Source organism: Peromyscus californicus, unplaced genomic scaffold (assembly GCF_007827085.1).
Source record: "Peromyscus californicus insignis strain IS unplaced genomic scaffold, ASM782708v3 Scaffold_15__1_contigs__length_86483966, whole genome shotgun sequence".
Taxonomy (NCBI): Eukaryota; Metazoa; Chordata; class Mammalia; order Rodentia; family Cricetidae; genus Peromyscus; species Peromyscus californicus.
The window spans coordinates 85,495,333-85,521,128 of NW_026294447.1; the positions used below are offsets into that span (position 1 = coordinate 85,495,333).

Below are 25,796 nucleotides of genomic sequence, written 5' to 3' on the forward strand. Positions count from 1 at the left end.
GCCTGCATCTTATCTTTTGGGATGTGATAGACGAGCTCATGTACTTGGTTCTTGCTTCAAAGCACGGGCTAGGGCCAGGGCTTGGCATGTGCCGGCGTTTTCCCCCTTCCTTGGGCCTGTCACACCCAGGTGCAGCTCGGCTTACACGCTGGCTCCCCTGTCTCCTCAGTGCCCTTCTTTTCGTTCTGCACACCATTGTAATCTGCCAGTGAGGGAGCAGCAGCAACATTTTCTTTAGTCTTTCTTTATGGCTCATTTGCCAGCATCCCATTTATAGAACATGATCAAGAATGCCTTGCTGAGCAAGCTTTAAATATTTCTTGCAAATCTCAGCTCAGATTGGAGCTGTAAATATTCCAGACATGAACGTGAGCTGGAAAAGAGACAAAGAACCTCCACTTTCTGGAAGGTTCTGCAGACTGCAGGCTGACTGGGCGTGTGTGTGTGCATGTGTCTGTGTGTTCATGGGTTTTTAGCATCCACGTTACTAAAATCTATAGGAGACTTGCTCCCAAGGATGTCCTCAGCAATCAAACATCTGTCCTCAACATCCTAAAGCACCGACAAGCCCAGCCTAAAGGTGACTAGGACAAGCCCATGTGTGGGGAAGAAATGAAGCAGGCAATAAACACTGAAAAGTACAAGGGGGTACATACAGTCTGCCAAACACCTTTGCCCCTCAATAAATAAGTGAATGAATGAATGAATCAAAGGATGCCTATTCACACCCTAGGAATGAAGATCTAGTGGCAGAAACGTAAGGAAAAAGAAAAGAAAAACAGTCAGAGGAGAGACAAGAAGCTTACAGAAATGGAGAAAGAGCACTGTGGGTGGCGTGTGGCCACTAACGATGCAGGGAAGGCGAGCCTGGCTTAGGACCTGCTGGTGCCCCAGGCAGGTCGGCCTAGGGCAGACGCACTGGCCATCTCAAACACTCAGTTCAGTAGTCCCTTCCTTTTTCGGTCCCTTGGAAACATTCAGACAGGGACCTTTGCTTAGGAGAACACACATGCTCACATGCACAAGCATTTTGCCTAGACAGTTTTAAGAGGGCGAGAACCTGTACACGTTGTGCAGTTGGATATTCACAACACCGTGTTTTCCTTGCTGTTGGAGAGGGTGTCCTCTTACTATGTAAAATCTGTTTCATTGTAAGTCTGGGCGATATGAAATTTAATTGAGATATACATCTTGAAAAAAGAGTCCCGACGCCTTAGGAGGTAAGCTTAATTATTTGGAGACCCTTTTTAAGTCTAATATCTTATCTTTTGAACTGGTGTCAAGATATTATTACATGGTGCTAAGAAACCCAATGATTGTTTATTTTTCACACAATAGTTTCCACTTACTCTCCAGGGATACCCAGAAAGCCTCTGAGCAGCTCAGCTGTTTCTGGCAGTTTATTTCTTGCATCTTTATTAGCTCAGTTACCAACTCATTGGGTAACTTACTCTACTGGGGTGGCTGTTTTAAAAAGTGAGCCTTCGGTTTCATATGTAAGTAAACACGAGTTGAAGCCTGAGGCAGGAGAAACCTTGCTGTTTGCAGAGGATGTCATGGAGAGATCACCTCACCCCGGTGTGCTACAGCTTCCTGCAAATCCTCTGGAAGCCTCAGTTAGGGCCTTTAATGCTACGGTCAGAATATGCCCTGTTCACCACCCTCTAAAAGAGCTGCAGACAGAGGCCTGGAAAGAGACCTGTCTCTGATCTCTGCTCCCAGCAGAGACTCTGCCCACTGTCACAGTCTGCTGTATCCCACACCAAAACATCTACAAGGGTACCGGATGACACTGTCTTGCCTTGCCTGTTGAAATTTTGCCACAACTGTTTCTTGCCTAAAAAATAATCTGAGTTGGCCCTGCCATTTTTTTTCCCTCCCATTACTGTAGATCAAACCCAAAGCCTTGGTCATGCTAAACAAGTGATCTTCCACTCAGCCCCCAATCCTGTGGTTTTTTTTTTTTTTTTTTTTAATGAATTTATCTCTTCCAGGTTTGGATATTCCTATTGGGGTTCAAAGGGCAAACCCCAGCTTTGTGCAGCTGAGACCTGTCGCAGGCTTTCTTTTGGTCCACCAAACAGCTCCCAAATCATGACACGGAAACTTATTGTTAGTTATAAATGCTCAGCCTTAGCTTAGGCTCATTTCTTGCTAGCTCTTATAACTTAAATTAACCTGTTTCTCTTCATCTACATTTTGCCTTGGGGCTTTTTGCCTTTCTTTCCTTCTGTATGTCCTATTCTGAGTCTCACTGATTGATGGCTGTCTGACTGCCTGGCCCCTGGACATCTCCCTTTCTTTCTCCCTCATTCTCTCCTCTTGTTCTCCCTCAAGCCTAGAGTCCTCTTCCTACTTATTCTCTCTGCCAGCCAGCCCTTCCTATTCTTCTACTGTCTGCCTATTGGCCATTCAGCCTTTTATTAGACCAATCAGGTGCCTTAGGCAGGCAAGATGAAACAGCAACATATCTTTACATAGTTAAACAAATGTTAACAACATCAACAAATGTAACACACCTTTCCATAGTTAAAGTAAAATTCCACAACATAAACAAATGGTAATGCATCTTTACATCATTAAACAAATGCAGCATAAAGAAATGTAACACATCTTTACATAGTTAAAGTAACATTCCACAACAGCGACGCTGGCTGAGGTCTAACTCTTACAGGCTGTCTTCACTGGGGCAGACAGTCCTGTGGTATAATTTTATGAGCATGCCACTCTCGTGTCCACATAGTGTCCCTGTTTGCTGGTCGTCTCTGCTTTAGCCTCAGCAGTTGAAAGCTACCTGTCGAAGAGGCTTGTTCTAGAATCATTGTCCTTTCTGCAGAAGCAGCTCATGACTCCAAAGGGCTGAAGAGGTGAAGAAGGTATTTCTTGTTTGGGGAGTCCCTCAGCCAGAGAGTGTGAGGAGGAAAGTCTCCCTGATTGATGAGAGAGTCCGAATCTGTCAGAGTCACTTTACTGTTCTGTTTCTTTCTCTTTTCTTGTCACCTAAGAACCTAATGTTTCATGTCTTTGGAGGTGTTGAGAATCTAGTCTTTGGGATCATTCATCATCACAGGGATACCAGGCAATACAGAAGGGGAGAGCCTGGGGCTGGGCCTCCCCTGGTGTGAATGTCAGGTGGGGAACTGGAGACAGACTTAGGTTTGCAAAACGGGATGCTTAGCTGGCTTTATAGGTCTGCCATTTCTCCTGCCCTCCATGGGTCTGTTCTCCACCCCCCTCCCTCAAAAAAAGTGGCTTTAGAGTTTCTCCATGAAGACGATAAAAAGATCAGAAACCTGTTATCAGGAGGTGAGCAGAAGAAGGTCTGGCTGTACTCCCCAACAGGAAACTAATTTTAGCTCCAGGTTGAGTCAAATCATGATTTTACTGAGGTCCTGTGGAGGCGTGGGTGGTGGGATGGAAGTCCCACTCACCTATCAAAGCTGTCCCCAGGTGGCTCATTTCCCACTAGGAACTCGCCCTCTCAGGACACATGAGCAAGCTGTATCTGAAAAAGTAAAGTAAGAGGTCATCTCTGCCCTCTGGGGTTATTCAGTCAAAGGGCAGGCTGCAGGCTGACGCTTCCACACTAAGGCTGTCATTTCTGGGCTGAGGGGGTGGGGGGAGTGGTAGTTCGTGCTGTCTTTTATTCTATCATCGTTTGAGAGCTTCTCCCACAAGCGTAACCCAAACTATTGGTGCTCCTCAGCAGTGCTTCTCTGCGGTCCACCTGTAACTCCACCTTCCCTCATACTCATGGAAATAGCCACAAATGTAGATAAGTGTTAGCCACTTAGCAAGGCTATTATAGAGACTGCTCTGAAGCCCCTAAATTTATATTTAATGTAAGCCCCGTGTGAAGCTTCAAGCTGCATTAGGCACCAGCAACTTGCCTCTCAGGTAGGCGCTGCTCACAGCACACCTTTGTTGTGAGCCGGGGGTGAGGGCCCACAAGGTCACAGGCCATAGCTGCTTGCACAGAACGTGTGAAAATAAACTTTGTTGAGGCTGGAGAGACGGCTCAGTGGGTAAAAGAACTGGCTGCTCTTCCAGAGGATCCAGGTTCAATTCCCAGCACCCACATGGCAGCTCACAACTGTCTGTAACTCCAGTTCCAGGGGATCCGACACCCTCACACAGACATCCATGCAGGCAGAACACAAATGATGCATATGAAATAAAATTTTTAAGAAAGAAGAAGGAAGGAAGGAAGAAAATAAACTTTGCTGTGAGACAGTTTGGGTCATGCTTGGCTTTTGTTTCTGTTCATCTGTGTTCAAGCCCAATATGAATTGTAAACATATTCATCATCTCTAGCCCTTCCCCATCCCTTGAGTTTTATCAGGCAATTTGATCCTTTCCTTCTGAAAGTAAAAATATCTAACCTAGCTGTTAAGCGTGTCTTTCCTACCAAGTGTCGTTTACAAGGCAATAATGCCATTCTGTAGGAAAAGACTTCTGTGAAGTCTGCAGCACTGAATATGGTCCTTCAGAAATTTCACTTGGAAAGCAGGACCGAGAACGTGCTAATTCACAGGGCAGGTAGAGCCCACCAGCGGCCGTGATGTGCGGGGCCTCCGATTTAGTGTGTTTATCTGGCGATGGATCCCTTGGGAGTCTGACCTCTCATCTCGGCTGGGATTGAAAGGAAAGTGGTGATTTTTCTTTTTTATGGGATCATTTTCACCCAAGTCAATTCAAGAGGACATTCTACTCTGAGTGAATCCCGGCCAACAAAAGGGCACATTCTTGGTCCCGGCCTAAGGTGTGACTAATGAGATGGTTTTGGATGACACTGTGCTTTACTTCGTTAGGAAACAGAAGTGAGATTTTAGGTGTTTACGAGTACATTTTTATCCCCTTTAATAAATAGCTGCTGAAAGTACCTTGGGCTTTTGGCCCATGTTTCCTCATAGGTAGCTAGCAGGGGGAAAGAAAACACATACACACACACACACACACACACACACACACACACACACACACACACATTTCAATTCTATTCTCCATTCTTCAGGCTCGGTAGGAAAGATTGTGTAATTAATACAATTGGGCCAGGGACACTTTGCTTTCTGCCCCAGTTGAAAAACAGGGAACACCTTGTTAACTGTTTTCCTCTACAGGGAATGAATTGGGTCTAGTAAGATCTTTATCAACAACAAGGGGTTTTGAACAATTATTTCTTCAGCTGCAGACAATAATAATGTAAGTCAAAACCATTGGCTCACACGCTGCAGTTAAGTGAGAACCTGAGAGAAAAGTTAAATCCGACAGCCACATTGTCCCGAGGATGTGCAAGGGAGTCCAGGCTTTGTGTTGGGTCTGTGAAAGGCGAAGGTGGTACTTGGTTAACTACACCCCAAAATCCCTAAAACAAAAAACTAATTTTGCTGTCTACATCAATTTGAACTGCCTCAAAAAGTCTGAAGTTGCCTCTCTTTCGCTTATGTTCGTTTCCGTATATGCATAACTTGGTGGCAAAACTGAGTTATTTCCATTGTCCGAATCAGTATTTAATTGTGGGACACACACATTTTTTAGTAACTGAGAGAAGTTCTACTCAGATCTTTTATAGTGGAAACACACACATTATTTTTTCATTATCCTCATTATGTCCTTTGTCGTCCTTTGACAAAGCAAACAGTCTCCTCATTGATGCTGTTCATTCCCGACTAACGATGACGTCCTCAGGACAGACGTTTTTGTTAATGGCATTCCAGCCTTACCCTTTATGTTTCTTCAGTCTTATTAGGTCACATGGCTATTCCCGTATGGGATTGTAGATCCCTTGACTGTGACTTAAGACTTCAGAAACCTCTTCAAAGCTAGCAAGGCTTGTTCTTACAAGCCTTGCAGACCTTGGTGCCCTGGTCGGTCTTCCTGAATTACATCGAGAGGGTGTCTGTCTCTTAAAGTCCATCTCTGCTCCACCACCTTCCAGATCAGTCATCTCTGATACTCATTTTTTTTTAAACTGGAAACGTAAGACAGACAGCAAACCAAGATCGAACTAACAAGGATCGGTATGCAATAGTAACCCCTCCCAACCCAACCGTTAAGTATCTTCCACAGTTTTGCTTGCTCCCCATTCAGCAACTATAATGAGTAAAAGTGTGAAAGCTGCCTGTTCTGCTCAATGAGACCCTGTCTTAGTGCTAGTGTTTGTCTAAGCTTAGGGTCAATCCTCAGAGCCTCCAAAAGAGATGGGGAGACTTTTCAGAACTTTAAAATCCACCCATCCCCCGCCTTGCTGAGGGAAGAGGCTTACTACATTCTTTTCTTTGCATTGGCAGCACTTGAAGGCTTTTTGGCAGTGCGCTAGAACTCACGTGGATGTGTGTGCATTTAAAAACCATGCATTAATTCCCGTTATCCCCAGCTTGTGCAGCGTTTAATTGCCTTCTGAGATGAAGGCACCAATTTGCATTCCAGTCCAGCAGCTCCTCCCTGAGTTCCAAACAGAGAGCCTGGAAGCTGGGCTGTTAGGTTCTGCACTGCCTTAGCCTTCAAAGGTGGCAGAATGGGAAATGAGCCCCCGTCCCAGGAAGTGCGTCCCTGCAGAAACAAAAGCCAGACCCCCCAGGCACATTCAGCTTCCAATATCCAGCTCAGAGAGCAGCTTTCTAAACATTTAAGACTAACCAAACACACCATAGCTACCGTGCTCTCAACCATGTGCATGCTCCCTAAACAGATTTCTGGTTCTCTTCGGAGACACCCCATGCTTTGCTAGATGTGTTCTCCCTTTAAAAGAGACACTTGATCTCAGCCTTCCGCGGAGCTTTGTCAGCCTAGGAAATTGTATTTCTCTTCCTCTGGGCTTACAAGGCATTCCCTTTTCAAAATTAATGTGCTTCCGTCTCCCAGGCTGCAGAGATCGGCTCGGCAACCTCTGTCTCAGAAGAATAGCCCCGTGTATGCCCATAATCATTTTAATTAGCCATACATTCTGTAGGGTGCAAAGGTCTTGGCTGGAGCAGATGGGTAGTGGGGGCTGTGGCTGGCCTATTGTGGGCAGGGGGCATGCAGTCCCAAGGCTGCAGATGCTGGCTCCACTTTGGGCCTAGAAACCGGGGGGATCCAAGAGACCCCGGCCATCTGCTCTGTAGTCCCCCAAAGCAGATGTCCCTCCGAAGAAAGCATTCCTGAAATTGGTGCGGCCTGTGTGGCTGATGTGTGCAGGGTACCTCAGCCAGCGGTAAAGCAATCCAGCTGGCCACAATGGCCAGGGTGCCATTAAGATGTGTGACCCTTGGGATGGGTTGCAAGGGCATCCCTTTGTCTAACCGAGGAGGGTGAGGACCACTTTCCATAGCAGCCGTTTGGGGACCAGGCAACCTCTCACCCCATCTCCTTCATCTTCTCTGTAAATAAGGAATCACAAGGTAGCCCCTGTCAGCTGTACCAATCCAGGGGCCTCTGGGGAGAGGAGGGTCCCCGGGGGAGGGTCTCCTCCCAAGCTGACTTCCAGTTGATTGCTCCATCACAATTACCATGCCAAGCCTGTAGCTCCTCATCCCCCGTCTTCTTAAGGCATAACTGACAATTGTTTTCTTTATGGTCACGCAGATGTTTTATACCCAAGGATATTTTGTTAGGTGTATACACTGTGGACGGAATGAGTCAAGCCGGTTTACCTGTTAGAACTGTAGCTGCTAATCTCTTTATTCCTCAAGCTGACATTGGACTGTCAGCTGTTCTTTTTCTGTCTTCCTGTTGAGCATCCAAGCAGCAAGTAGAAGAACCACTAGTCCGTTGACAGGAGGACCTCGCAAGCAAGCGCTTAGTCCTTGGCACTGTCCAGGGCTTTCCAGTATGAGGCATGGCTTCCCTCACAGGGAAGCGTTGCTATGCGCTTACCCGTGGGGAAACTGAGGCACGAAGAGGTTAAGTGATTTGACTGAAGTACCCACGCCGCTAAAGGGCAATGAACCCCAGCGGTCCAGCCATCTCTAAGGCACACTCACACCTCCATGTCCCGCTCACGGGGCTGAGTACCACCCCAGCTTTGAAGGCGAAGTAAGTTCCTAAGCAGTGACAGAGGGTGACAGAGAACACAGTCTCTGCCCAGCCCCCTTGTCCACTGCATGGCTTTGCTTCCCAAGTTCTGAGTATCCAAAGTGTATGGAATGATGTTTACATGCTCTGACACCCACCCCCTCATCCCGTGTTTACATGCTCTGACACCCGCCCCCTCACCCCGTGTTTACATGCTCTGACACCCGCCCCCTCATCCCGTGTTTACATGTTCTGACACCCGCTCCCTCATCCATGTTTGTGTTTACATGCTCTGACACCTGCCCCTTTGTCCAGGGTTTTAATGCACCCACCCACTCAGAGGACCCCTGTGGCTTCACAGGGATGAATGGCAAAGTGAATTTTCTGGAGAATTCAGCACCCGGATAGCATTCCAGCCTTTGTGCCTCCCTGCTCAGGGACCTTCCTGATTATCCTTTCCCGTGCTCTGGATGGACCTGTGTCTAGAGGCCACCTGCCAGCTCTCACTTCGCTGGGGTGACCATCAGCAATTAAAGGACCCTGTTCCACAATGATGCCTCCTTTTATTGGTGCTGTTTCAGTAGCTGAATGATCTAATCCCCCAACCTTCTAAACTGCCCCCCGCCCCAGCTTTTTAATTGGACTCACTGGCTCCAGGCAGTAAGAATGAAAATAAATGAAGTGTGAATGAATTGAATCTTCCCTTATCCACCCCACCCCCTCAAATTGCAATTTAATAACAAACATTCAGCTTTCATGTGCTTCCCTCCCTCTTAAAGGAACATACCCTTCCTTTAGACTAGGGAGATACAGAGCTCTGGTCATGTCAGGGTGAGGAACTCCGGTCTCTGGCAGAGGTGATCTTGGAATGAGATGGAGCCATTACGGTGAATTTGCTGCCTCCCCCAGGATGACCCCTGTGCCTTCAGAGCTTCTTACCAAAGACCATGGGAGAATGCTGGGGAGACTGTCACCCAGAGTTCAGGTCTACTTGTTATCCTTAACCCTGCCCACCCATCATCTTCAGATTATGAGAAACCATTCCTGCTAAGGGATGCCTGGGGTTTAAAAGCCATGGCTGGGCTGGGCTGCCCATTCATTCTCTACTAGCACATATTGTAATAATGGGGTTCATTCAGACACTTGCATACATATATACAAAGTGTTTTGATTATATTCACTACTGGTCCCTCTTCTCTTCCTAACCAGTCCTCCCCCCCCCCCCCCCCCGCCCCTTTCTACTTTTTTTGGTGAATCATTTTTGGTGATTCTCTGTGTTTAATTCAGGTTGCTTATAGAAGGAGTTATTTATGAGAACATGGGCACTGACCAGTGGCTGACTCTGCCACTAAAGAAAATGTCTTTCCCATCCCCAGCACCGATTAACTGCCTGTGAAGTCTCAGGGAGGGGTGAGACCTTGTGATCCCCTCCCCCCTCCAGGACAGAATGTTGAAGGTCTCAAGACCGGTCTTGTGGAGGTAATCAGACATGCAGTGCCCATGGCGTGCATAGCCAGTGTTGGACTATCTCAGGGCCTGCACTTTGGGATGGTTGCTGTCCCCACAGCAGGTCCCATGCTCTGCTGAGCTCAGGAGGCATTGGTAGCTTTTGCCTGCCTGAGCCACCCTGGCTTCCGTCCAAGCCCACAGCCACCACAGGCTGTTGTAGAAGGTGAGTTACTCAAGGGAGAGAGCCCTGAGTGACTGCAGTTATCGAGGACTCAAGGGCAGTGACCGGCACAGTGGGAGCTGTGCAGGCCATTTATAACAGTGGAGGAAATCAGGGATTTTCCCCTATAGTCCCTCAACTAAAACATGTTTTGTTTTTATTATCTATTTCCTCCCGGTCTTTGTCTGTTTATATAAATATTTGCTGCTAGCAATAATCATAGCGCAGATCGCATTTTTGTTATGCTCTTTCATTTAACGTTTTTAAAAATATTTTCCCATGTTCCTAGATGGGGTTTTAATTGCTTTTATTGACCACATTATGTTGTATCATTGTACTTTATGCCCCATTGTTGAATATTTAAGTTGTTTTAAGTACTTTATTGTTATAAAAGTACTTTGGTATACGTATTTGTGCACATGGCTTTTTCTTTCTGTTTTTTTTTTCCTTTAGATAACAAATGAAATTATTGGGCTGAAGAGTGTGAATATTTTTATTTTGATACATAAGGCCATTTTAATTAGAAAGTAATAGTATCTGTGAACATTGCTGCCAGTCACACATGAACAAGCCTGCTTCAGACTACAGTCTTGGTGGGAGTGGGAGTATCACTTAAATACTTAGATAATTCAATAATAATGGTTCAGTGGTGACAATTACGAGCCCGGTTTTAGTTCCTGTGACCTTGTGTGGTGTTGAGTGAACCATCCCGTTGTGAGATGATGCTGAGGTGAGTTGCCAACTGTATCCTGTGCATCTCTGCTGGCACTCAGTGCTTAGAGTACTGTTCTTGCAGAGAATGCCCCCCCCCCCCCCCCCGCCCCCTACCCCACTGTCAGTTCATTTCCCAGCATCCATGTCAGGCTGCTCACCACCGTCTATAACTCTAACTCCAGGAGATCTGACACCTTCTGATATCACATGTGTCTATCCAACACAAACACACATGAACATATAATTTTAAAAAATCCCTTTAAAAAAAATGCACGAATACTTCCAGAGGCATACCCAAATGAATGATTCAATTTTGAATATAGAGGTGAAAAGAATTCCACAGATACAAATTTAATATGTATTGCATACACAGGTGTCCCCACAAAAATAACAAGATTTTAGAGTGCTTATGTGCCAGGCACAGTGCTAAGCACTTGGCCCTTCCCTCAGTAAATTCACACTGCTTTATTCCCATTTTACAGATAGATAAACTAAGGCCAAACAGGTCAAGCAACTTACATAAAGTTAACCCCGTAAGTTGGGATTCAATACCAGGCAGTCGAGCTCCAAATCTGTGCAATAGTGTAGGCAGAGTTTGCCTGTGCCAGCAACCATTCCCAAATAATCAATCAGAAACTTAATATTAATTGTAAATGCTTGGCCAATAGCTCAGGCTTGTTACTAGCTAACTCTTATATTTAAATTAATCCATATTTTTTTTTATGCTTTGCCATGTGGCTTGGTACCTTTTCTCAGTATGGCATGCTCATCTTGCTTCTCTCTCCATCTGCTGTGACTCCTGACTCCACCCTTCTTCCTCCCAACAGTCTCAGTCTGGCTCTCCCACCCAACCTTATCCTGTTCAACTATTGACCAGTCAGCTTCTTTATTAAACCAATCACAGCAACATGTATTCACAGAGTGTAAAGGAATATTCCACACAGTCACTTCCATGCTGGGCCTTCCAATGGTTATGGGTGAGAGATGGAGAAAGAAGTGAGCAGGCAGGGTCTATCCTGGACAGTGATGGACAAATGGACACACCTACCCTGACTATAGATATGTGAGACATTGGAAACTATGTGGGAGCGTCTTTGTTCTTCAGATGCTTCCCTCGCTGTTTTAACACGCGTGGGGAAATACATGAGCAAATGTGAGAAACTACACACACCCCGTCACTTTAGGGATTGTTGCCAAAGACTTTTTGAAGTTGGGTGTTGCTGTTTCATTTTTGTTCCAAGTTGCTATATTCCTGCAGAAGCTCTTTGTGGTTTGAGCTCTGTGAAAATTCCCCATCAGTGTCTACTGTTAAAAAAGAGTCATGAACAACTTGTAGTTTAATAGTTTCATTTGGACCAATGAATGGTTCAGAGGTCATAAACTCCATTTGATATGTTATAGGTGGATTTAGTGGGTTTGATTTTAGGGTACTCAGATGTTGAATAATGAATTTGCTGGTGGCATATAGGATGCTTTTTATTAGTGGGCCTCTATTGATTTGAAGTTTTATATATAGTAACAGTCTAATTCTGATCAGAAACAGTAACTGAGGAAATCAATGGAGGACTGTTGACTGCTACTCCCTCCCTGCTTCCAGGCCTCACACATCTACCAGCTTAGAGCTCCATCTTTATCTAGAAGTGTAGGCAAATGAGCTGATGAAATTATAAGCAAAAGAAAACAAGGAGAAATAACCTGGGCCCCGACAGTTCATCCCAGCAATTCCTTGTCCATTCATTAGTCACTTTTAGTTGTGATCTGAACGGGCTGCAGATAACTTAGCCATCTTGAGACATGGCCTTTGGCGGTCTTCACTTCAGCAAAAATATTCTGTTTGGGGATTTCACTTTGAGGTTTCAGTTTAGCTGAGGTCATGGCATCTTTAGGGTCCCTGTGAAATTAGGAGCTGTGAATCTTAGTAGACACTTGTCCCTCAGTGCAGAGGCGATAACTACCATGAGTGTAGTAGTTAATATTGTCAACTTGATGGGCTCTAGAATCCCTCAGAGACAGTGAGGGATTATCTAGATTAGGTTAGTTATGGTGGGGAGATCCACATTAACTGTGGGTAGTGCCATTCTGTGAACTGGGGGCCCAGACTGAACAGAAAGGAAGGAAGTGGCATGAACAGAAGCCTCCATTGCTCTCTGCTTCGGACGGGGGACATGGTGCGTCTAGCTGTCCCCTGTGTCATACACTTCCTTCCATGACGGACTGTGTCCCCTGGAACTGTAAGTTGAGACAAACCCTTCCATCCTTCAGTTGATTCCGTCAGGTAACTAAGATGATGAGTGAGTGTGGGGAATGGAGTAGACCTGCTGGAGTTGCCTGAAAGACCGTTAAGTCATATCAACTCCAACTACTGAAAGACAATGTTTGATGTCAGCATTTTTGCGCGACGCACCATCTGCCATGAGGAATCCAGGCTCTGCAGACAGGAGTTAATCAGGCCCGTCTTGTGCTGTGTTTGCTTCAGAAGTCTCAGGAATCAACTAGCATTATGCAGCTCCACCACCCCAGAGAACAGATTGGTCATTTGGTAGAAACGGCAACTTTATTCATAAACTCGTAAATAGTTTTCTTCCCCTTTTAATTGTTTATTTTTTGACTAGTGTATAAAGAAACAGGTTTCATTCATATACGTCATTATGCTTTGTTCTTATTTGCCCTTCTCACTCCCTTTCCAAATAGTCCAGTCTCCCTGTGGCGCCTATGAAGCCCAGGCTTATGCAAAATTCCCAGGACCTTTTTTTTTTTTTTAAGATTTATTTATTTACTTACTTACTTACTTATTTATTTATTATGCATGCAGTATCCCGCCCAAGTGTATACCTGCAGGCCAGAAGAGGGCACCAGATCTCATTATAGATGATTGTGAGCCACCATGTGGTTGCTGGGAGTTGAGCTCAGGACCTCTGGAAGAACAGCTAGTGCTCTTAACCTGAGCCATCTCTCCATCCCCTCCCAGGACCTTTACTTCTGCCTCCTGAGTGCTAGTATTTATAGGTATGAGCCAGCACATCTGTGGATTACAGTTGTTTGCTAAGATAGCAACCTAGTTCTGAAAAGATTAGGCCTCTTTTCTCAGCAGGATTTCCCTCACTGTTGTATAACCTTCCTATGGGATGCCAGCAACAGGCAGCTTACTCGAGAAGCCCCAACCATTTGCAGGACAACCCAAGCCACTGAGGAACTACATGTTATAACTGGTCCAGGGAAGACTGACACAGAACTTGGCTGGTGGAGCAGGGGCTGGATTTGTTTCTGGCTTGGGATGAGCAGGTGGCTACCAGTACCAAATCTACATGCTCTGACCTTGGAGGAGGCTCACTTGAGCCTTAGCATGATAAGGAGGCTGTAGGCGGTCCAGTTCAGGTAAACTCCAGCCTGCTCAGTGTCATTTACTACTAGCGCAGTGTGTTTAGTTCAGCTTTCCGGTCCAGCTGTGCGGACTGCATCTGATCTGCTCTCAGAGGCAAGCATACCAGACTCGTTCTTACTTCAGCAAATATTAACAACTTTTCCCGTTCACTTTGCTCTCTGGTCCCGATGACCCTCGGGGCTCAGTTTAGCCCTTGCTGCTTTTAGGAAGTCCACCCTTCATCTTCCGAGTCTGATATATCTTACTCAGGAACCATCACATCTTACTTCCTCTTTTGCTGGCCCCTGTGTCTTTATTAGCATATGTACTTTCGGAGATTATAATATAATTACATTTCTCCCTTCCCTTTTCTCACTCCAAGCCTCCCCATTGTACTGTACCTCCTTGCTCTCTGAGTTCATGCATGGTCTCTTTCCTCATTAACTGTTGTTCCAGGCATATGTTGATATTTATACATAGGTATTCCTAAATACAGCCTGCTCAGTCTACAGGCTGTTACTCATGTGCACGTCTTCCAGGCTGAGCAGCTGGTGTTAGGTAACCACTTGGTGTGCTCTTCCCTGGGAAAGACTGTTTCTGCTGCTCTCAGCGTTCCGTAGTTGCTTGCAATTCCTTGTGTAGGGTTGAGGCCCCGCCCACTTTAGCATGCCCATTAGTGCCCTCCTTCCTGCTCTCACGTTTAGGCTGTCGTGTTGGCGAAACTGAGTGGGTGTAGCTTCTGACATTACTAGGACACACAATCTCACAGTCAGCTCCTGATGCTCTGGCTCCTACAGTCTTTCTGCCGTGTACGTACCTTTTCAGACAACAAATGTACCTCTCCCATGTACGTACCTTTTCAGACAACAAATATGTGTGTTCTGCTCTTAGTTGTAGTCCAAGACAAAGCCCGAAGGTGAGCACTCAGTACGCACTGACTGAAGAGCAGATTTATAAATGTGGACAAACATTTGCCGATGAGTAAACTCTGGATGTGTGTTTGGGGCTGGCTCAATGGGTTATAATAGGTTCTGTGGCTGAAGAAGTAACCTTGAAAATGACAAGTCCCTAGGGACCCGCAAAGACAGCGCTTGGTGCTGGTGCTAGTGAAGTCCGCCAAGAACAGTCCATTTCAAGAGGTTTCAACCTCTTGATTGGTTGTCTGGTTAACTGAAAAGAGCCCATTAGGGACGCAAAGGCTAAAGTCACGTGACTAGCCCAGAGGCGACGTTAAGAGCCAGAGGGTCTAGAAGCTGGGTTCCAATGCTCACTAATCGTCTCTTACCTTCTCTCTAGCGCTGGAAGACGCAACACAGTGAGGAGTATGAAGCCGAAGGTAAGAGAGTGCGCTGGGGTGGGGCGGGGGTGGGGCGGGGGGTGGGGCGGGGCGGGGTGGGGCCGGAGCGGGGCGGGGGCGGGGCTGGAGCGGAGGCGGGGCTGCTGAGGAGGGAACGCCCAGGCTGCTATGGCTAAGGCCCTCTGCATCCACTTTCCTGCTTCTTGCCCTAGAAGCTAGCTGGGCATTAACATTAGGACCAACAGCAACAGGGAAAAACAAACAGAAAACATTTCCCAGTGACACTCCCTACTCTTCAAATCCTAGCTATCAGTATTGTGTGAAAGATGACTTCTTAGGGTTCCTGTCGCTGTGAAGAGACACTAGGACCATGGCAACTCTTGTTTGTTTGTTTTGTTTTTTTTGTTTTTCGAGACAGGGTTTCTCTGTGTAGCTTTGCGCCTTTCCTGGAACTCACTTGGTAGCCCAGGCTGGCCTCGAACTCACAGAGATCCGCCTGGCTCTGCCTCCCGAGTGCTGGGATTAAAGGCGTGCGCCACCACCGCCCGGCTCATGGCAACTCTTGTAAAGGAAAGCATTTAATTGAGGTGGTGGCTTACAGTCCAGAGGTTTAGTCCGTTATCATCATGGCGGGAAGCATGGTGGCGTGCAGGCAGACATGGTGCTGGAGAGGTAGCTGAGAGTTCTACACCTGGATCTGCAGGCAGCAGGAAGAGAGAGTGACACGGGCCAGGCTTGAGCTTCTGAAACCTTACAGCCTGCCCCCTAGTGACGCACCTCCTCCAACAAAGCCACACCTACTCCAACAAGGCCACGCCTCCTAATAGTGCCACTCCCTATGGGCCTATGTGGAGAGGCATTTTCATTCGAACCACCACAGCATCTAATATGTAGCATCCCACTTACAGACCAATTATTCTCTATTCAGACTCTCAAAGGAATTTGTGGATATCCCCAATGTAAATAGTAGCCTACTAAGTACATCCTTTGCCAGTGTCCAGTATTTACCACACACTTGATGCGGAACACATTAATCCTCTGGCCACCAGATGGCACTGTGGTTCAGCTACAGGAGCCCTCAACTTGGCTTTTAGGCTTAACCCCAGATGAGCTGTGGTTAAGTGTAATTAAAACAATGTGTTCTCTGGCTTTCCAACTTGGATTAACAGGACAGTAATGGGTTTAATTTCTGTCAATAAATAGCAGGAATAACACAAAGTACGCCTTTCAGTCCTCCATGGTTCTTCCAGATACATAAAATATGCCCATAATTATCCCGTGTCTAAGCGATGACTTCATGGACTATCACACATTTACATTGCCAGTTTAGAAGCAGGATGGTTCATACAGGATAAAATAGTCTTGGTGTTTCAATAAGCAGTTGGACCCTGTCTTTAAACAGATCTGATCCTTCATCTACAGATACTAACACACTTGCAGCTTGCCACATTTTCTTTCAAGTTTCGTTCCTGGGTTTCTGTGGGTCAGGAAGATTTGGAGAGTAGATGAACCTTAAAAGGCCCATTATGATTGTTTCCTTCCCAGGAAAAGACACTGTGATGCTTAGACCAGAAAGAAAACAGAAATAAAAGTGTGGACGCCTCAGTTGAGACGTTTGACCTTGTGTCTATTCATGAGAGATAATGTTCCTTTCTCACGGGTGACTGTCCCAGAGCAAAAGTGCCTCCGATTTACAATGGGACTTCAATACCAAATCAAAGCAGGGTCAATATTTATAGTTGTCTCATACAACATATATTTTGGGCCAGAGAGATGGTTTAGTGGTTAAAAGTACTAATTGCTCTTTTAGAGGACCCAGATTCAATTCCCAGTACCATCTGGCAGCTCACAACCATTTATAACTCCGGTTCCACCGTGAGCACTGTACACATGTATACACAGACATACATGCAAGCAAAACACTCAGACATGCAAAAGTATAAAAAGCAACGGAAGGATTTACTTTCCAAGGTACTTTTTCTGTAACCCGCACCATACCATCCCCTTGCGAATCCCTTGGCGACAACACAATGTATGCTCTGATTTTAGGTCAGCTAAGGTTTTGGAACCCGGACGACCTGAATGCTTCACATAGTGGGTCTTGCCCTCCCCAAGACTGGATAGAAGAGAAACTGCAAGAGGTTTGTGAAGATCTGGGGATCACTCGAGATGGTCACCTGAACCGGAAGAAGCTGGTTTCCATCTGCGAACAGTACGGGTTACAGAATGTGGATGGAGCGGTAAACACAGCACTTTGTTCTGACTCGGGGAATAATGCCGTGGCTTTCTTTTTCCCTAGGAAGACATTCTACTTGTGCACTCCTTTTGTCTTTGGGAAAGTCATGTTGTGTCGCAGAAATCAAAGCTGATGTAGCTGAGCTATTTTATATGTAATATATAATATATAATATGGTCCCCTACTGTGCTGTGTTACCTCATATGGGATGACCAGACAAGTTCAGCACTGCCAGCATATAGTTGTAGAAGCATCAACCAAAAGAGTAAAATGTGGGAAAACATGGAGGAAGGATTAAGGAGAGTATTTTGAAGGCCAGGCTGCTGAGTTTTCAGTTGTGGAAAGATCCCGACGACATCCCTGGGTCCTTAGGTCGACTGAGTGGTGAATGGGACGGGCTGCTTCAACAGCCGTGGTTTGAAGTTTGCATCCTGGTGTGCGGGGAGCCTTGGCTGTGCAGACCAGCCCAATCCTGGCCATGAGGAAATGGGGTCAGGTAGGCTGGTGGTTTTGAAAACACAGAGAGTCTTGAAGCCCCCCGAGAGTTCTCGGTGTTAAGCCTCTGCTTTGTGTTTTTCTGAAGAATCGAGAGAAGATCTTCAGGATTAGTGTGTCAATAGCCATGAAGCCCAGAAAAACGCATAATTCCAAGACATGTCTTTCAGTAAGCTACAATTAAAGATTAGGGGGAGTTAGAGGTTAGGAACACAGTCATTGCTCCAGAATCCTTGATTCTAATGCTATTTGACACCATACTGGCTGCCTGCTTGGGGGAAAGTGGTAACATGTTCCTAACCAAGAGACGGGTCTCTAAAGGCTGCCAAGCAGCCTGACTTGCAGAAAAGTTTGCTTTTTAATTTTTTTTTTCCTTTTTTCATCTGATGTGACCTCTGACAGCCTTTGCAATGCCCCAGTGCTCGTTCATTTTTCAGCAGTGGTTACTGAGTCATTAAATTAATTGTCCTAATTTCTGAACCAAGAGCCTTAGGTTGTTTTGCTTTGTTTTGTTTAACCAAGAAACATTGCGTGAACTTGAATTATTGATCTGAGAACAAGCCTTGGAATATAAACCACAGCCACTCACAGGGAACTGGCTTTCTTTACTTCTGCCGGGAGCTCCTAAAACCTGAGATGACAAGAGGCACTTGGAGTTCCTTCCCTGTGCTATGAAAATTAGGAAGGCATTGCTCATCAGTGTGTTCCTGCTTAGTGTTTCCACCCCCTCCCACTCAGGGGAGTCAGGAGATGTCCTGTGCTTCGTGCCCTTAGTTCTGAACCTGGAGGAGCCAAAGAGTTCAAACTGGCATTATTGGCATAGGACTTGGGAGCCTGGAATTTTACGCCTGAAAGCAGTTTGAACTGTCAGCCCTTTGCAGAGGAAGCCAGTGAGGTCACTCCCGCCCCTCTTTTTAGGGGGGAGAACTAGATTTGTTCTCAGGCTGTCACTCACACCCCACTTTCTGTAAGTGAGGACAGCGAAGAGGACAGGGCCGGCAGACGGGCTCCCTCGAGGCCACATCAAACCTGAGGATGACTTTGTTTGACCTGTTCAGGATTTTAAAAGCTGAACTTTGAATCACACTCTTTTGAAATTGGAAGTTTTCCCTAAATATTTGTAATAGCAAGCCACAGCCATCATCTCGGGAGACCGCAAGCAGCCATGTGCTCAGCTAGCTTAGTCCTTACCACTTGCTCTCTGAGGTCAGAAGCCTCCATGCCGCGGTCATTCCTGTCACCTTCCAGGCCCCTGTGGGCGTCCCAGTTCCTGGACCCTCTTCTGGTACATGTTTCCCACCCTACACATGGAGAAGTCAGCCACCCACAGACATGGACAGCGTGGGAATGGAAATGTCCTTGTTCTAGATGGCACTCCTGTTCCCAAAGAGGGCAGCTACCTCATTTGTTCGCATAACCAGCGTTCTCTGAGCCCAGTCCTGACCATCCAGCCCTTTCTAAATTCACATCCTTGTGTCTGCTACATCTCATCCCAAGCTCTGAGTTAAAATAACTGGCAATCGTCTACTACTCCAGAAGTTTGAATGGACTAAGTGATGGGTGTTCAGGCCACCTAGAAACTGCACTGATTTGACCAAGTATGGATGTAATCCATTGGTATCTCTGGATTTCATGGACATTTCTGGTTGGATGACTCTCGAAGCCACGTCCTCCAGGAAATAGTTCTTTCGATTGGTGAGGATGAGACAGAAAAGTTGAGGGCTTTGGGCAACCTGAGCATCTTGTCTCAAATGCCACTGAACACAAAGTTCTGTTAGAACCTGCTATTTCTTCCACAGATTTTCATCTTCTAGAAAAGTTTCCTTATCTCAGAATCCTCTCCCAAATGAAACATATGTCTCTTGTGATTTGGGAAAAAGCATTGGAAACACAATTCATTAGCATACTGTCTTCTTGCTTCTCGGTGGCCTGGACATGGTGTGGACGATTGTGAGCAATGCAGTCTCCAGCCCCCTCCCTTAGCATACTACAGCAGTGTGCCTTGTAAGATCTCCGAGTGGTTTCTGTTCCGATCTGGAAGGCCTGTTCCATAATAAACTTTTATCACAGAGTGAAGACAATCTCAGTAGGGGGCCTGTGCCTTTCCTCCTGCCTGTGGCTTCTGTTACTCACTTTCCCCTTTCCCATTCCTGTGGGACTAAGGAACAAACCGTCTCTCTGACAAGCCTCCACATGGGCTGTGGTCCAGTCTCCCTGTCCTTGTTAGATGATGAAAATTATATGATGGCCATCAGAGAGTGCAAAGTGGAGAGTCAAAATCCCTTCATCTTTCAATATATTGAGACCTTCCTTTTGCACACACACACACACACACACACACACACACACACACACACACACACACAAGATCATTCTCACCCAGTCTTGGTCTTTTCTGGGCGAACACATTAAAACACAACTTCAACATGTTCCAAGGAACATCACTGCAATCTGTCCCCGACCAAATTTGCCATGTTAGAATGCTGTTTGAGTTTCTTTCCCTGTTCCGCCCTCGGGGGGAAAAGCAACTTAAGGGAGAAAGGGTTTTATCTTAGCCACTGTTCTAGTGCCATGACAAAACACCATGACCAAGACAACTTATAGAAGAAGCATTTAATTAGGGGCTTGGTTACGGTTTCAGCGGGTGAGTCCATGATCATCAACAGGGAACATGGCGGGCAGCAGGCAGGCTGATGTGGGACTGAAGCAGTAGCTTAGAGCTTACATCCTAATCTTCAGGTAGCAGGCAGAGAGAGAGAAAGACTATGCCTGAGGTGGGCTTTTGCAACCTCAAAGTCCAACCCCAGTGACACACCCCTTCCAACAAGGCCACACCTCCTAATCCTTCCTAAACATTTCCACTGTGAATCAAGCATTCAAATACAGGAGCCTGTGGGGGGTCATTCTCATTCAACCCAGCACAGGTTTTTTCTGCTTCACCATGCACACCCTAGCCTGTCATGGCAGGGCCTTGAATCAGCTGGTCATATCACACTCATGATAAGGAACAGGTAATAATGAACACATGCTGCTGCTCAGCTTACTTCCTCCACTTGGAGAGTCCAGGATCCCTGCCACAGTGGGCAGAGCTTCCCAGTTCAGTTAATGCAATCAGGAGAACCCCACCCCCAGACATGCCCAGGGGCCCTTCAGGTTATTCCAAATCCTGTCAAATTAACAATTAGCACCAGCTGTCACACATGCCGATCTGAAAATTTCAATATGAGCCAGATATCAATCACTCAGAACCACCACCGTTTGAAGGCATAAGGAACGTCCAGCTAACACCTTGTCAGGATTAGGAGCTGTAGGTATTAAGTAATTCTTAAAATTTATAATAATGATACCTGTGACATTTGAAGCTGCCTGCCCTGGAAAGATGAACAAAAGGAAGAAATGCTGGTTGCTAAATTGTGTGATATTTTGGAGATGTTGAAAATGAACTTTCATTTTGTTTGAGTGAGAAGGGAGGACATCATTTTGGGAGAGGGAAATTCTTTTAAATGTGACTAGAGACAAAATTATGTCTGGAGTCCTAGAGTCAACAGTGGGATGCATTTCTACTGGCCAGAAGCGTCTTGTGCATGTGGTGTTTGTGTGTGGTTAAAACATGCAATTGCTCTCCCCTAGATGCTGGAGGAGGTCTTCCTCGGTCTCGACCCCGATGGCACAATGAGTGTTGAAGACTTTTTCTATGGTCTGTTCAAAACGGGGAAATCCTTCACACCGTCAGCATCTACTCCCTATAGACAACTGAAGCGGCATCTCTCTATGCAGGTGAGAGGCAGTGCGCAGAGCCGGCTGTGGTGGTGTACAGCTAGCTGTCTTCCCAGCTCCAGGGAGCCAGAGGCAGGAGCAGCAATGCAAGCTGGGGGTTAGCATGGGCTCCATGGTGCAACCTGTCTCAGAAAAGAGGAACCAGCGGAATATTTTCTTCCAGAATAAGTGTTAAAAACCCATTTAGTAATTCTGAACGAATTAATCTGTTGTCTAAAGTGAAATACTAAGAAGAGAAAGTATTCTAGAGAATGAGAAAGACTGAGCCATTCGAAGGGAAAGGATGGCTTGAGAAGCGGCCATAAATTACAGAGTGTGAAGGCCACTAATTATGCCTCTTGATGGCAGCGTGGGGTAAAAGAAACCTGGTATCAAGTAGAGGTGCCTCTCATCTACGGCCAGCTCTCCCACACCAGTTCTTTCTGATAAGCTTGTAGGCTTGACTCACTGGGAACCACAGACCAAAGGCACAGCATGGCTTCCCTCCCCTCACCCTCAACTGTAAATTCAGTTCTGTTCTCTTTGGCCAGGATTGGCCATCCCAGTCTTAACCAGTATCCAGCTGAATGTCTGGGGCCCACCTTAGTTGGTTAAGACTGTTCCTTCTTCCAGTCTTTTGATGAGAGTGGACGGCGGACCACAACTTCGTCGGCGATGACAAGTACCATTGGCTTCCGGGTCTTCTCCTGCTTGGATGATGGGATGGGCCACGCATCTGTGGAGAGGATCCTGGACACCTGGCAGGAAGAAGGTGTCGAGAACAGCCAGGAGATCCTGAAGGTGTGGCCTCTCAACTGGCAATCCCGGGAAGGGGGTGTCAGTTTATCTCGTGAAACTCACTTGACTTGATTTTTCCTTAATGCCTTAATGTTCATGAGATCTCAGAGATAAGAGATAACTATTCCTGCCTACTTTACCAGAAGCCCGTGGCTGAAGAAGTTCCATGGTTTTTTTGTTTTTTTTTTTTTTTAAATCTCAAATTATTGACGTAAGAAAGCTCTTAGCCCTTGAAATTACACTCCTGAGTTTGTTTGCAATGTCAGGTGGGATGTCATGAGATACAAGCTTGGTTTACCTTAAGAAACTGTGTTCGAGATGAAAGCTGTCCCTGAAAGCGCCCCTGCACCCCCAGGTCTCTAGGCTGGCTTCAGTCTGCGTCTACACGCTTTCTGAAGCTGGGCTTGTGATTTGTTTTGACTCTGTTGTCGTATTCTGATCCCCAGGCCTTGGATTTCAGCCTGGATGGGAATGTCAACCTGACAGAGCTGACACTGGCTCTTGAAAACGAACTCTTGGTTACCAAGAACGGCATCCACCAGGCAGCTCTGGCCAGCTTCAAGGCTGAGATCCGGCACTTACTGTAAGTTGAGCAGAAGGTTTGCCTGGTCCGTTCCCTTTACAACTTGTCTCCCATGCCACCGTCACCTGGCGCCTTTTCCTGTCCTCAGGCCAGTGTGGCTGTCCTTCGTGTCTAACTGATAAACAGTCAGCCGCCTCAGCTGAAGGGAAGCGAGCTGGCGCTCCGATTGGCTGGAGCTTCTGAAGGGAACTGTGGAAGGCATCTTTGTTTTGGGGAAGGTTTTGGTTGTCTTGGTTTTGTGTTTGTTTTGAAGCAAGCCAGATGAGAGCCTCTTTGGGTCTGCTGGTCGCTTAGAAACAGCTTGCTCCTAACTCCCTTGATTTCTAATTCTAGGGAGCGAGTGGACCAAGTGGTGAGGGAGAAAGAGAAGTTACGGTCGGACCTGGACAAGGCAGAGAAACTCAAGTCTCTGATGGCTTCAGAAGTAGACGATCACCATGCGGCCATCGAGCGGAGGAACGAGTACAACCTCAGGTGTGGCCAGAAGGGCGAGGCCAGGGTCCCATCTCTCCCATCCCCCCCATTCTCCGCTGTCCCCCTACTCCCCCAGCCCCACTCAGGGCAGGCTGGGAACAGCCAGGGCCCTCATCTGACTGTAGAGGTCTGGCCCAGCCTCCGGGAAGGCAGGACGCTTTAGACACTGCCCCAGCGTGCTCTCTGACTCTGCGCCTGCCTCCGTCTCGGGCTTGGGCATCTTCACGTACTCTCCTCCAAGGGCCCTACAGGCCACCTATTGCTTTGCCCCTCCTCACAGGAAGCTGGATGAAGAATACAAGGAGCGCATAGCAGCCTTAAAGAGCGAACTCCGTCAAGAGAGGGAACAGATCCTGCAGCAGGTGGCCAAGCAGCGGGTGGAGCTGGAGCGGGAAATTGAAAAGGCCAAGACGGAAGAGAACTACGTCCGGGACCCCGCCTTGCCCTCTCCCTGAAGGTAGTCTTTCTGTGAGCTCTGCGGTCTGGGTCCATGCTGGGGACCCACACAGAAGGCTCCTGTTTGCTGAGAGCATGAGTCTGCCTAGGGCTAAGCCCAAGGATTCTCACTGTCGTGGCCGGCACATGCCGGTGGCTTTGCTAGCCTTGGGGACTGCAGGAGGCCAGGGGTCTGGTATATGGACCAGTGCTTATTTGTATAGCTTGTTCTTCCTAGCTGCCTTTACAACTGCTCCTCAGGACTGGCTGGGACCTGGCTGACATCCGCAATCCCTAAACTGCTCCTCAGCCTCAGCCTCCCTTTCCCCTTCCTACCTATCCCCCATCCTCATCCTCTGGACCTCCAAACGTGACTTTCCTCTGCGGTCCTCCCTCCCACTGCCCCAGTGGAGGAAGCTGCCCTCCTCTTTTCTGGACCCTCATACCAGATTACTAGTATAGTACCGGGCTTCTGGGGCCCTCTGCAGACAGGAAGGCCTTGATGAAGTTGCTCAAGCCTGCTTCCTAAGGTGCAGGTGGGCGCATCACAGCTTTCTTCTGACCCTGGTGTAGATGTCATAGCAGACGGTACAAGTAAGGTGTCTGCAGGTGTGGGGATAGTGTCTGCTCCTGTTGCTATTATGAGGAGCCCCCCCCCCTCCGCCGCCCCTGCAGGTCCACACAGTGGAGGAGAGGCCGAGGTAATGCCAGTTTCTGCTGTCCCCTGAAGTCTCCCTTTGGTTAGCAGCAGCATCACTTGCTGGAAGCCCCTGAAGTTAAAATTCCCAGCCACACCCACTCAGTGCCGCCACTCTTAAGTCAGGATGGTGTTCTGAAACACCTCTTAGACAGACCCCTTCCTCTGCATTTCCGCGGTCTCTGATTAGGCTCCAGATTCACCGCGGCCCTTCGGGTGATAATGGGTGTCCTCAGTAGTCCTTTCCTCCATGCATCCATTGGAGTGAACTCAACTACCGACAGGTGCAAACATGCCCGTTTAAAAAGAGAGTGCTAGCCGTCAAGGGCACTGCCAGGGTGCCCATTCCACATCCCTCTAACCAGGGCTCCTACCGGCTACTCCCCGTGCCCTGGGCCTCCCACTGCACCTTCCGTGAGCTCTCCGTCCCTCCTTACACCCCTTTGGCATGTCCCCAGCACCACAGGCCATGTTCCCTTTCCATTCCCACAACACCCCCTGTCTTGCTGTCGAGAGACTGTACCTCTACTACTGGAGCTGTTTGTACAGCTCTACCTTGTCCGGCTGTACAGCTCCGGCCTTCCTCCTGCGGTCTACCTTGTCCCTTGCGCTCAGTGGCAGTGCGTGATTCGGTATCCAGAGCAGCAGGGGGTGTCTGGAATGCAGGGTTCTCTCCTGTCAGGTCGGCATCTGAGTGTGGCTCTTCCTTGAGAGACTAAAATAATAGAGTTGGCGTTTCAGGAGAAGGTGGTATCTTGTTGTTGTTCTTTGTTTTTTTGTTTTGTTTTGTTTTCAAGAGAGGGTTTCTCTGTGCAGTCCTGGCTGATCCTGTCACTCTGTAGACCAGGCTGGCCTTGAACTCACAGAGATCCACCTGCCTCTGCCTCTCGAGTGCTGGTTAAGGGCTGGGATCAATGGCATGTGCCACTACCCCTGCCCCAGCTAGTATTTTTTTTAATATAATGCTTTAAGTACATTCTTTTTTTTTTTTTTGTAACTCCATATTGCTATGTGAGAGTGTGAACTAGAATACATTAAAAATATACTGGCTCTCTATCCTTTTGGCAAAATGCACTTGGAAAATAGCATTCTTCCAATCAGCCCTTAACACTGGAAAAGAAAATATGTCAAATGGCAAGTCTATATTTCTTTCTTTCTTTTTTTTTTAACAAATGCAGATGAAACCTTTCTAAAATGTACTGTGAAAGATCTTTTCTTTTTAATGGAAAAAAAGTTTGTGAGTTTTAGTTGGTGTGTCCTTGTATTATAATTTGCTTATACATATA

General features: G+C 47.0%; 1 protein-coding gene across 1 annotated transcript in view; it reads left to right on the forward strand.

Moving 5' to 3' along the window:
• The window catches only part of Nin (ninein), a 105,023-nt gene that overhangs the window by 34,717 nt on the left and 44,510 nt on the right, over positions 1-25,796 (forward strand). The window contains 8 exon segments of the mRNA XM_052739660.1: positions 15,036-15,075; positions 17,086-17,276; positions 21,398-21,544; positions 22,157-22,324; positions 22,768-22,904; positions 23,238-23,378; positions 23,659-23,812; positions 23,815-23,835. Of these exon segments, the coding sequence (XP_052595620.1) occupies positions 15,036-15,075; positions 17,086-17,276; positions 21,398-21,544; positions 22,157-22,324; positions 22,768-22,904; positions 23,238-23,378; positions 23,659-23,812; positions 23,815-23,835 (999 nt within the window).